The sequence below is a fragment of the Bufo gargarizans genome, chromosome 5, assembly GCF_014858855.1.
Source record: "Bufo gargarizans isolate SCDJY-AF-19 chromosome 5, ASM1485885v1, whole genome shotgun sequence".
Taxonomy (NCBI): Eukaryota; Metazoa; Chordata; class Amphibia; order Anura; family Bufonidae; genus Bufo; species Bufo gargarizans.
In genome coordinates this window covers 214656559-214669774 of record NC_058084.1, presented here as the reverse complement: position 1 = coordinate 214669774, position 13216 = coordinate 214656559, and the positions used below count along the sequence as shown (strand labels likewise).

The following is a 13216-nucleotide window of genomic DNA, read 5'->3' as shown; positions in this document are numbered from 1 at the left end:
CACATTATAGTGGGGGGGCCTATGGCTACTGGCACATTATAGGGGGGCCCTATCTGGCTACTGGCACATTATAAGGGGCACTATGGGGACATTAGCTCAACTGGGGATATTACAAGGGGGTATTTTGTGCACTGTCTATTATAAGGAGAATTATTTCTACTGGGGGGGTGGGGCATTATGGTGGGCTTTATTACTCCCCTATGGTATGACCCCCTAGTAGCAGCACCAGCCTCTCCCTGCTCTGCTATCCCTCTGCCCCTTCTCCAAATCCTTATTATGAAATCTTTCTCATTAGGATAAAACACAACATCAGCTCCGCCGTGTGGAAGTGGCGTCCGAGATCCCCAAGGGTCAAGTAACTGTAAGTTTTCAAATGAAATATGTTTATGTTATACACATATAGCCTACACTGTGCCACACAATATACAGTTTCTCCTGCAAAAGTCATCAAGTGTCATGGGGGGGACACAGAGCAGCGCCCAGCGGGGAGGAGAGAATACACGGATGCAACACTGTATCAGCCAGAAAATGACACTTTCGGCATTATACCAAAAATGCAATTTTCGGCTGATGTGTTTCGGCGGCCGATATATCGGAGCATGCCTAGTTTATTTTGTTTTACTGTGTTCTAATTTACATGGCTGACGAAAGTGTGTGGGGGGGGGGGGGGGGCTCAGTGGGCCTCTGGGTGTTACTTGCCCCCTGGGCCAAAAGTTGCCAGTCAGCCCCTGCTAGAATATGACATATTTTCAGTTGTTTTACACTTTTTTTGTTATGTATATAATTCCACATGTGTTAATTCATAGTTTTGATGCCTTCAGTGTGAATCTACAAATATATATACTCGCCTAAAGAATTATTAGGAACACCTGTTCCATTTCTCATTAATGCGTTTATCTAGTCAACCAATCACATGGCAGTTGCTTCAATGCATGTAGGGTTGTGGTCCTGGTCAAGACAATCTCCTGAACTCCAAACTGAATGTCAGAATGGGAAAGAAAGGTGATTTAAGCAATTTTGCGCGTGGCATGGTTGTTTGTGCCAGATGGGCCGGTCTGAGTATTTCACAATCTGCTCAGTTACTGGGATTTTCACGCATAACCATTTCTAGGGTTTACAAAGAATGGCGTGAAAAGGGAAAAACATCCAGTATGTGGCAGTCCTGTGGGCGAAAATGCCTTGTTGATGCTAGAGGTCAGAGGAGAATGGGCCGACTAATTTTAAGCTGATAGAAGAGCAACTTTGAAATAACCACTCGTTACAACCGAGGTATGCAGCAAAGCATTTGTGAAGCCACAACACGCACAACCTTGAGGCGGATGGGCTACAACAGCAGAAGACCCCACCGGGTACCACTCATCTCCACTACAAATAGGAAAAAGAGGCTACAATTTACACGAGCTCACCAAAATTGGACTGTTGAAGACTGGAAAAATGTTGCCTGGTCTGAGTCTCGATTTTCTGTTGAGACATTCAAATGGTAAAGTCTGAATTTGGCGTAAACAGAATGAGAACATGTATCCATCATTGCTTGTTACCACTGTGCAGGCTGGTGGTGGTGGTCGTGGTGTAATGATGTGGGGGATGTTTTCTGGGCACACTTTAGGCCCCTTAGTGCCAATTGGCCATCGTTTAAATGCCACGGGCTACCTGAGCATTGTTTCTGACCATGTCCATCCCTTCATGACCACAATGTACCCATCCTCTGATGGCTACTTCCAGCAGGATAATGCACCATGTCACAAAGCTCAAATCATTTCAAATTGGTTTCTTGAACATGACCATGAGTTCACTGTACTAAAATGGCCCCCACAGTCACCAGATCTCAACCCAATAGAGCATCTTTGGGATGTGGTGGAACGGCAGATTCGTGCCCTGGATGTGCATCCCTCAAATCTGCCACGTAGAATTAAGGCAGTTCTGAAGGCAAAAGGGGGTGTTCCTAGTATGGTGTTCCTAATAATTCTTTAGGTGTGTGTATGTGTATATGTATATGTGTGTGTGTGTGTGTGTGTGTGTGTGTGTGTGTGTGTGTGTGTGTGTATATAGAGATATATATATATATACAGTATATATATATATATATATATATATATATATATATATATATAAATATAATTTTTATTTATATTTTTTTTAAAAAGAGCTATTAGGATGTGTTAAGATGTTTATTCTTAGTTCTTGAAGTAAGGACTAAAGATCTTGGGGAGGATCCCTCCTTCTAATAAGGCGGTTATGATTCCCGTTTCCTGTCCTGAAGTAAGGTGGAGGCGGTCTCTCCAGGGGTGCTGTTATAGGTTCAAAGAAAACTGATTACCGGTAAGTGTAATCAAATCATTCTCCCTTTTTTTTTCTGTAAGGGTCAGCCCCTAGAATAACTGTTCTTTGCACAGATATCTACAATATGGTGCTACATAGACTGTAATGACTTATTTCAGCCACTAGAGGCCACTGTGGCTCAGAGAGAGGAAGCTGAACTGTTTCTGAGATGCACAAGAGGTAGGAGGAGCCAGAAGTTCCCCGGGTTTGAGTCCTGGCTAGAGGTGGGAGTGCCCTGAGAGCTGTGAGAGGATGGCTGCCATGTTAGGAGCCAAGTAAAGGCTAGTGATGGGATATGGAGCCTGACTGATGGAGTCCTGAGAAGCTGGCTGTGCTGGAGACAGGCCAAGATAGACTGAACTAAAGTGCTGCAGCTGTGACCCAGAGAAGGAGACTGCACGGTGTGTTCCAGAGGAGTGGGACCGTGTATAGAGACTCGTACAAGCCGGATCCTTCCTGCCAGAGCTGAAACTAGGTGGAGATCTGCATCTGGGGTGACCAGAGACAGACAGACAAGCAAGCGACCGGACCTGGAGCCAGACTGCATCGTATGGGATCAAGGAGAATCTGCAGAACTGTGAGTGGCACCGGTGCTTATCTGTGATAGGTTATAGGGTCAGGGACTAAGGCTAGGTTCAGACCTGAGCGTTTTACAGCGTGTTCCTATGCGCTGTAAAACGCTCAACAGGCAAGAACCAATGATTCCCTATGGGAATGGTTCTCACCTGAGCGTTTTACAGCGCGTACGATCGCGCTGTAAAACGCCCAACGCCCCAAGAAGTACATGAGCTTCTTTGGGGCGTCTTGTGGCGCGTTCACGTACATAGACTTTAGCGGGAAACGCGCGACAATGGGCGTTTGCTTGTCTCTGTATGCGCGATTGCAAACGCCCGTACAATCGCGCATACAGAGCGCTCCGTCGCGAACGCTCAGGTCTGAACCCAGCGTTAGTCAGTGCGCTGTAGAAGCGTCCCCTGGGTAGCAGGGCTAGATAGGAGTACACTAGCTGAGTGTAGCCTGGACTCTGATGTGTATACTGTGGAACGCATTTATTCTAACTCGTGTTCATGTAATCTGTGTAAACCTGTTTATACTGCTAATTTGATATTCCGGCAGTTATATCTGGTTCTTTAATAAAGCCGGTTTATCTTCAGTCTCCTTGTCCGCTGTACTGTACTTGAAACCTGCCTTGCGGGATCTCCGAATGTCAGGGACAGGAAAATACCGCCCAGCGAAGTGAATTCTAATGAGATGGGCGTGATCCGACAGTTGGGGTGCGGCTGGGCATAAATGCGGCACAAAGAACGCCCCATGGGCAGAAAGGACAGGTGATTATAAAGATTATTTTTCACGTTTTACAATGCGCACAGGGATAATACTTATATGAATTGGAAACTTATTATAAGACCTAGGGGGGCATATAAAGAGCTAATTATGCTCACAAGGCCTGTCGGTGTCCCTTTTAAGGCTCTTTCCACTACACCACATGACAGCACCTGTGAGAGATCCTCCCCCTTCCAGACAGGAAACGGGAACTTCACAGATCTTTAAATTGGTCCATTGCCTTCTACCACTCAGTTCTTTCCTGTCTAGGGACAGGAGGATTTCTTTCCAGGTCTATCTTTTGGCTGCAGGACCTCTAGGGTTAAATGGAAACCTAGCGGAGGTACCTGTCGGCGTAAGTCTCCACTAGGAGCCGCTGAGAAGCCCGGCGTCTTTTCTTACCTTCTTCGGAGCCATGGGGGGATGCCTGTAGCTGCCTCGTGGCCCTGCCTAGCCGGCGGAGTTGCGGCATGAGGGGGGAGGTAGATCTTCTCCTCTCATGGAGGCAGGCTGAGTCTGGGCGTGCGCGTTCCACCGGCCATAAGGGGAGGAGCTTAAAATGGGGGGCACTGCGCGGCCTATTTGAAAAAGGGAACGCCGGCCAGCCAGCATGGAGGGAGCAGCAGCAAGCAGATACCGACCAGGCGGCACTTACTGCCCTCCATTTTCCCCCTTCAAGCAGCAGCATCATGCAGGAAGAAGGGGAAGTACAACCGCGCACTGACAGACAGGAGCAGCTTTCAGAATCCAGCATGGTACTCCTGGGGGTAAGAGGGGTTAACCCCCACCATCTCCCTTTTGGGGAGTTATTATGGTCAGGTTTAGACTGATTAGGCTGTTTTATTAAATGCAGGTTAAAGAAGCCCCAAGAAAAGCTACCCACAAAACAAGTGCTAAGGAGTGTGGAATTTGTAAGCGAAAATTGGACCCGTCTTACCCCAAAACATGTTGCCAACCATGTCTGGATAAGTTGGTGGCAGAGGAGTCGCCATCTTTATTACAAAGTATCCAAGACTTAGTTAAAAATGAAGTCCGTTCTTCTGTGGAAGATCTTAAAAAATCCCTGCCTAGCTCAACCAGACATAAGAGGGCTCAGACGATAGTGGGGGATACTATGGACTCTGAGTCTGAGGAGGGCGCTATTGCAGACTCAGATTCCTCCTCTGAGGATTTGACAGGGAAGCTGTTATTCAGAGCGGAAGATATAGATCTACTATTAAAGGCGGTTAGATCCACGATGGAGCTGGAGGAAGAAAAGGAGTCCAGGTCTAGGCCAGAACTTATGTTTGAGAGCCTAAAGCGTCTAGGGTGTCCCCCATTCAGGACTGTATCAAAGACCTGATTAAACGTGAATGGGAGAAACCCGATAAAAAATTCTTTATCCCTAGAGCGGTCAAGAGAAAGTACCCTTTTGATGATCAAGAAGTATCAGCTTGGCAGGAGGTACCGAGGGTGGACGCTCCCGTAGCCAAGATAAATAAAAAATCAGCTCTCCCGTTTGAGGATTTAGGGTCCCTTTAAAGATCCCATGGACAAATGGGCTGATGCATACTTAAGGAAGAATTGGGAGACATTCACTTCTGCCTTTTAAACCAAATATAGCGACTACTTCGGTGGCAAGGTTTAAAAAAGCTCTGGTTGGAGGAATTAGAGTCTCGTATAGAGAACAAGACTCCTAGGGATCAGCTTCTGGAGGCTATACCAATTATGTCCAGTGCAGTGGACTTTATCTCTCACGCATTGAGGCTTTCCGCTAGAGCGGCCGCACTGTCCAATTCAGCCAGAAGGTCCTTGTGGTTGGAAGGGTGACGTGGCTTCAAAGTCTAAGCTTTGTGCCCTCCCTTGCAAAGGAGATTTTTTGTTTGGGTCGGCCTTAGATGATATTTTAGATAAGGCATCCGATGATAAAAAAAAAAGAATTTCCAGCACCAGTCCTTTCCTAGAGAGGGGAAGCCATTTCGGAGTAATGAGAGAAGGAAAGGTTTTGAGGATCAGAAGAAAAGAAGGGAATGGAGATCTGATAAATCGGCTGTTTAAATCCAGACCTCAAACTTCAAGTTCCACTCAACAATGACCCCCGACCCTAAGTAGGCGGTCGTCTTTGTTTTCTCCAGCCTGGCGAAATATTACCGCAAGCGCCTGGGTAAGGAGTATTATAGAGGAAGGCTACCGCCTAGACTTCCTTTAAACCAAAATTCTCCAAAACAGGCGGCATTTACGGAGGAAATAAACAACCTCCTGGAAAAGGCAGTCCTTGTTCCAGTCCCAAAGAACGAACAAGGAGAGGGTTTTTATTCAACCCTATTTCTGGTCCCCAAGCCCAATGGTACATTCCGGCTGATAATAAATTTGAAGAGTCTCAACCAATATCTGTCCTACCAGAAATTCAGGGTGGAATTCATCTCCTCCAGTCCTCCATCTGTTCCCCAACTGCGTGATGGCCTCAATAGATATAAAAGATGCCTACTATCACGTGCCCATTCATCCGTTGATACTCCCATCTTCACTGCTACCCTCAGGTATCTCTGAGACAATCGTCCATTTGCAGTTGAGAGCACTTCATTTTGGGATATCACAGGCGCTGAGGCTCTTCGGAGCGGAGGTAATGGCAGAAATAAGAAGGTCAGACATCATTATAATCTCATACCTGGACGACCTTCTCTTGGTAGGGCAGTCCCCTTAGCTTGGTGGCTAAAAATTACGAACCTCAGTCAGGGGGTAGAATGGGTGAGACACGACCCCCTAATATAACCACCGACGCAAGCCCTTGGGGATGGGGGCCCCATTCAGTTTTTTTTTTTTTTTTCCAAGGTCCTTGGTCAAAAACCCAGAGTACTCCGTCCCAAAATGCCAGGGAGTTAAGAGCAGTCCTGTGCGCATTAAAGGAAAGTCTCCCATCTTTGCCTCAAAAACATGTTGGGATCCTATCTGACAACGCCTCGGTGGTAGCTTTGTATAAACAAGCAAGGGGGAACAAGATCCCCTCAACTAATGCAGCTGGCATCCAGGATTTTCTTGTTAATACAGGGGAAAGTTTTATATATTTTTTTTTTCTCTCAGCGGTTCATTTGAAAGGCTCAGAGAATCACCAGGCGGACTTTCTCAGCAGACCCAGATTCAATCAGGCGAATTGGAGTCTGAATCGGGAAGTATTTCACCAAATAGAGGCCCTATGGGGATCCCCCACAATGGATCTATTCGCCTCGCTGGAGAACAAAAAAGTGCCTAGTCTATGCTTTCCCTCCCATCGGCCTATTGCCCGGAGTGATCCAGAAGATCAGAGGGGAGCAGGCAACAGTGATTCTAATAGCACCGTTTTTGCCAAGAAGAGTCTGGTTTACTTGGTTGAGGAGACTATCAATAGCCGATCCCTGGATACTTCCAGAAAGACAGGACCTATTATATCAAGGCCCTCTACATCATCCGGAAGTCAAGAACCTCCACCTGACAGCCTGGATTTTGAGGACATTCTTCAGGTCTAGAGGCCTATCAGAACAAGTCATTGGGACTCTCCTAGCTAGTAGGAAAAAAGTCACCTCTGAAATCTATCTGAGGGTATGGAAGACCTTCCTTCAGTTTGCAGGGCCAGGCCTAGACTTGAGCTCACCCAACATCCCGTTAATTTTAAAAAATTTTTACAGGAAGGCCTCAACAAAAAGCTTAAACCCAGCACTCTCAAGGTCCAGGTCTCGGCACTGAGTGTCCTATTTGACTTTAGATTGGCTACTCATCCTTGGGTCAAAAGAGTCTAGAGGATCCCTTAATGAACATGTCCTATAGTTAAATCTAAATCAGCCCTATGGGACCTTAACCTGGTTCTTTCTGCTCTAACCAAGGCCCCGTTTTGAGTCTCTTGGGGACATCCACTTAAAGAAGCTGTCCTATAAAAATGTATTTTTAGTGACCATTACATCCGCCAGACGAGTAGGAGAACTATCCGCTTTGTCCTCTTCCCCACCATATACTCAAGTTCTGGAGGATAGAATTTTTTTTCAAACCGGATCCTGAATTCCTGCCCAAAGTAGTGTCAGGTGTGTCTGTGCATATTTAGTCTACGAAGGGCTTTAGAAAAAACCTGAAACTCTTTGTTCAGGGTCAGAACAGGGGCTCGAAAGTTACAAGCCGTACTTTAGCCATATGGATCAAGAGAGCGATAGGTCTGGCATATTTACAATCAGATTGTCGCGTCCCTTCAGATTTTTCAGCCCATTCCTCGAGGGCAGTAGCCTCTTCCTGGGCAGAAAAAGGTGCGCTACCATTGAACAAATCTGTAGGGCAGCAACGTGGAGTTCCCCCTCTACGTTTTACAAGCACTATAGGTTAGACCTTTCATCTGTGCAGGATATGTCTTTTGGGAGAAAGGTGCTGCAGGCTGTAGTCCCTCCCTAATAGATATCTAGTCTAGTCTCTCACAGGTGCTGTCATGGGGTGTAATGGAAATACTTCAATTACTCTTACCAGTAATATGTTTTCCATGAGCCCATGACAGCACCTACATAATTCCCTCCCTATATTAAAAAAATAAATAAAAAAATGTATATTTGATGAAAAAAGAGATCTCTTTTTTTAGTATTGTGCCAAAGAGATATGCCTGACATATATTTGGTGCAGTGTTTTTTCTGGTTTGTTTTTTTTGCTGGTGTTATTAGTTTCACTATATACTGTACAGGTGCATTGCTGGTCCCAGTAATCTTGGCAAATACTGAGTGGTGGAAGGCAATAGACCAATTTAAAGATCTGGGAAGTTCCTGTTTCCTGTCTGGAAGGGGGGGGGGGGGGGGGCGATCTCTCACAGGTGCTGTCATGGAAAACATATTACCGGTAAGAGTAATTGAAGTATTTCACACGAGCGAGTTTTCCACGTGGGTGCAATGCGTGACGTAAACGCATAGCACCCGCACTGAATCCCGACCCAATAATTTAAATGGGTCTGTGTACATGAGCATCAGTTCTGAGTTGAGTTAAAAATGCAGCATGTCTATATTCTGTTTTTCACGCAGCCCTGGCCCCATAGAGGTGAATGGGGCATCAGTGAAAAATGCACTGCATCCGGAAGCAAGTGCGGCTGCAATGCAATTTTCACTGATGGTTGCTAGGAGATGTTGTTTGTAAACCTTCAGTGTTTTGTTTTTTTTATCTATCACGCACCTGAAAACTGCATCAAAATGCATTGCACTCGCGCTGAAAAAAACCTGAAAAACTGAACGCAATTGCAGACAAAACTGACTGAACTTGCTTGCAAAATGGTGAGTTTCCCTGAACTCCTCCAGACCTAATCTGTCACGCTCGTGTGAAAGGGGCCTAATAGATAAAGAATGGAAGAAACCAGTTAAAGATATTTGTTTCTAGAAGTTTAAAAAGGAAATATCCCTTTTGAGGAGGCGGTCTCTACTTGGGATAAAGCACCCAGGATAGATGGTTTTTTATCCTGGCTGCTTCATTCCCAAAATAAATGTTCATATTCAGAAGCCGTTCAGTTGGTAATAAAGACTCTAGAGAATTTGGGATGGATGATGAACCTAAAAAGATCAAGAATGATTCCAAAAAGAAATCGCCTGGACTCGGAGTCCAAAGAACATTACTACCTCAAGAAAAGATTCTCAGTGTGCAAATACAAGTGCGGCGTTTGAGAGAAAACCCAGAAAGTTTCCCTCAAGAATGCAATATTTGTTCTAGGATCTCTAACTTCATGTATGCCGGCGGTCGAACGGGACCAATTTCATTCTCGCAAACTTCAGTCAGAGGTCCTGTTGGCATTAAAGAAGAGCAAGGGCTGGCTGGACTACAAGTTTCAGATATCAAGCAGAACCCTGTTGGACCTATTTTGGTGGCAGAAGGAAAGTAATCTAAACAGGGGCATTCCATGAAATCGGCCAAACACTACAGTGGTTACCACAGATACCAGCCCACTTGGTTCGGGTGCTCATGTAGCTGATCAGATATTTTGGAGACAATGGTCGCTGATGTAGAAGTCTTCTTTTTTTTTTTTTTTTTTTTCCTCCAACAAGAAGGAACTGTTAGCAGTCAGGCTAGCCCCAGAGACTTTGTTGGGTTCAGGACATGTCAGGGTGCTTTCCTGCAACCAAACTACAAGTAGCTTATATAAACCATCAGGGGTGCACCAGGTCAGTTTCTCTGATGTTGGAGGCGGACAAAGGGCTCAGGCAAGGGGAAAACATTTGCCACATCTCAACCTTACACATAAAAGGGAAAGAAAATTTTCGGGCAGACTTTGAGTCGCCACTGTTTTGTACAAGGAGACTGGTCCTTAAACCTTGAGATCTTCTCAAAGATAGTGCGGATGTGGGGCGTTTCAGTTTTAGTTATAAACCTATACACAACAAGGTGGATTGGTTCTTTTCTCTAAACCCCAGGGAATTCCTGTATGGAGTGGAGGCTCTCGTGCAGGAGTGGAAATTCCCTCTGGCTTATGCTTTCCCGCCTGTTCAGTTAGTACCTCTCCTGACTGTGGGTCCTTCCGGAGATTTTAAATCTGATGCACGGCCCAGTCTGGCACCCACAGGAGTGGAGCCTGCATTTAATGGCTTGTAAGTTGAAAGGCAGGTTTTGAGCGGTAAAGGTTTCTCTGACAAAGTAGTATCTATGTGCTGTCCCAGCATTTATTTCTTCCATTTAAGATTAATTGCTGTATTTGTGTTATCATATCATTACCATGTTATGTAATGCTGCCACTCTGTGGCCATTCTTGTTATGGGTTTCCTGAATGTATTATGTAAATCCCATTTCCTTTGCTCTGTCTACTCCTCCCCTTTCAGTGACATCATATCCTGTTTGTTCTGTTCCTGTGTGCTTTCTTTCTTTCCTGGAGCTGGTGAGCATTTTGTTTTGACCTCGAATGTCCTCCGTATTTGCTCAAGGTAAACTCGATAAATTACCAAAGCATCTCCATTGTATTCTCATCGCTGTATTATCACATGCAACTTGTACCATGACCTAAGGGATATTAGTGAGTTACCACTCATAACCAGTCAGAGACTTCTCTAACGTACATCTGTGGCAGAATAATCTACTTTGTTGGGCCTCGTGCACACAGCTATTGTGCGGCTATTCCATGCACTTTTTTACGGTGTGGAGGCACGGACAGAAACCCCACGGAAGCACTTTGTGGATCCCTAAGGAAGAGGTTGCGCGTGCGACATCTGATCGCTTTCCGTGTGGAACAGTGTTTGTTGAGCGGACCAACTGAGGCTTGAAGCCTGAGACCCTGAGTATAAATCTGAGATTATAGGGGAGTCGGGGAAATCGCAATTCTGTTTAGGTAGAGCCAAACAGGAGTTTATGTTGTATAACTGTTAGTTTACGCGGATGTGTCACAATAAAAGTTTGGCCTTTAAATCCTGGTGTCCGTGAAGATAGTGTGACCCCCTGAAAGAAAGCTACCCTATATATGATATATATTTTATGGTGATGGTTAACTTTGCTCTGTAAACCACTGAGGTGGGAAAGATGCTCCACCTTCTTATTTTGTAGGTTTCCTGTCCCTGGGGTCTGATCCTCTCTCTCTGTGGTGAGGTCCTGAAAATACAAGCTGAAGTGTGGGCTAGTGTGCTGTTGTTGTTGTAGTGTATGTGTGTTTTGTATTATTTTTTTTTTATTATTTTTTTTTCCCTGATCTGGGTCTGCAAAGACACAAAAGCTTCTTGAGTTATCCATACCTCTCCCCGGACATTACATGATCCCTATTTTTGGAGCATGAAGCAGCATAACCTTTGCCTGATCTGCATACACAGTGTTCATTGAGCTCTCAAAAAAAACAAAACATAAAATGGCCCAATTTCATAATTGACCTACATAACCTAATCTGGTTCTAGGGCTGGGGTAGTGGGGAGGTATCAGGGGTGGAACTACCAACGTAGCAGCTGTGTGTTTTGTGTGTACTTACAGTTGAGGCCTGGGCTACAATAACTGACAGACACAGCAGCCACACTCTGGCCTGAGTCCTGCTGCTGTATCTTTTTTTTGTTTTTTTGTTACTCCTGGGAAGTATGGCTGTATACACAGTACCTTGAGGCACCTCTCAGAGCTCTTGTGTGTTTTTATATGCTCTCAGATGTAATCCAGTTTTGTGGTATTATCTTAAATAAATGTTGGCATTGGTTTGCACATGGCATGCACCCTGATTGCTATATTTATGTTTCTTTAATCGTTTCTGACTATTCAAAAACCTAGATTGGAGTCCCATTTGGGTCCAAATGGAAGAATCTGCTACATAACATCAGAAATGTTCTACGTAGAAATTCAAGTGGCGAGAAATGGACATGTAACATTTGTCAAGCTGGCCCACCATGGTGAATCCCCAACGGTAACATAGTTTCTCCCACTTTTAATATAGACATTATTTCTATATAAATTGAGTAAAAACAGGTTGTTTCATTTAAAGGAATCTGCCACCTATCTGAGGGCAGCATACACTTGTGATAAAGGCACTTTTTTGGTCAAGTTGTTTTCTTAAACTGGTTTTGTAGAAGTTTTGAAGTTATCCCCTATACACAGGATGTGGGAGGACTTACTGCTAGCCCCCCCACTAATCCCAACAAAAGGGGTCCTGTTCCCCCCTGGTATAATGGTGCGGCAGGTTGATCATACACTCTGCCACTCCATTCATTCTCTACAGGATTGCTGGTTGTCTCTGGCAGTCCCATAGAGAATGAATGAAGTACATGGTGCATGCTTGACTTGCTGGACCTGTAGGCCTGTTGAATAGGAACAACATTCTGGGGATTGGTGGAGACCCCCATCAATCACTCTAATATCCTTTTGAGTTTCTATGACACAATGCTTTCCCCTGCATGGGGTATATGATGTAGCTGTTCGTGCTACTGTTCTTGAAAAGAAAATGCAATACAATTTTTAAAGAAACAAAAAAAAAATTAAAAACTGGTGAGCTGCAGTCCCCCCGCCCTCCCATGGATGATTGACAACCCATCTACATTGTGAATAATGCAAAAAAAATAAAAAAATACTTGATATGTAGAAATATAAACTTTATTAACTATCACATAGTTACACATGTACGTCACATCAGGTGATAGGGCCAGATTGAATAAGGCCCCATAGTAGTGCTACAGGTTCGAAGCTTGTACAGAGTTAGACAAACTAAGCCAATGCCTATTGGATCAATATCCCATATGAAAAAAAAATCAGAAATGGGGTAATAGTTACTACACAGCTCCAGCAATTGCAACATATATAAGTAAAAATGCCCTATGTTCCCTAAGGAAAATACTATGCTATAGCTGAATGCACAGTGGTTACCATCAAAAACACAATGGCCACTGACCTGATTTAAATATAACAAATTGGGGGTCAATTACTCCAATCCATATACAAAGTAATAGATGGCTACCACAGTGACATACATTTATGGGATCCCTCAGTTCATATACAGGTTGCGCACATGCTGAAATGAAGGCACCCGGAACAATTACAGGATCAATATAGAGTGCAATATATGGACAGTAAAGGGAAGTTATAAAAATAGCAGATATGTTAAGATAGTGAAAGTATGACCATCGTGTTATATTGATAAAGTGACTAGTGCAAATGCAAAAAA

The 13216-nt window shown here is 44.6% G+C and overlaps 1 protein-coding gene across 1 annotated transcript in view; it reads left to right on the top strand.

The window, feature by feature from the left end:
• Positions 1-9148: 9148 nt before the first annotated feature.
• Positions 9149-13216, top strand: part of LOC122939389 (mediator of RNA polymerase II transcription subunit 1-like) — a 130415-nt gene continuing 126347 nt past the window's right edge. The window contains exons 1-2 of the mRNA XM_044295458.1: positions 9149-9483; positions 11833-11965. Of these exons, the coding sequence (XP_044151393.1) occupies positions 9149-9483; positions 11833-11965 (468 nt within the window). The remainder of the gene's footprint in view (positions 9484-11832; positions 11966-13216) is intronic.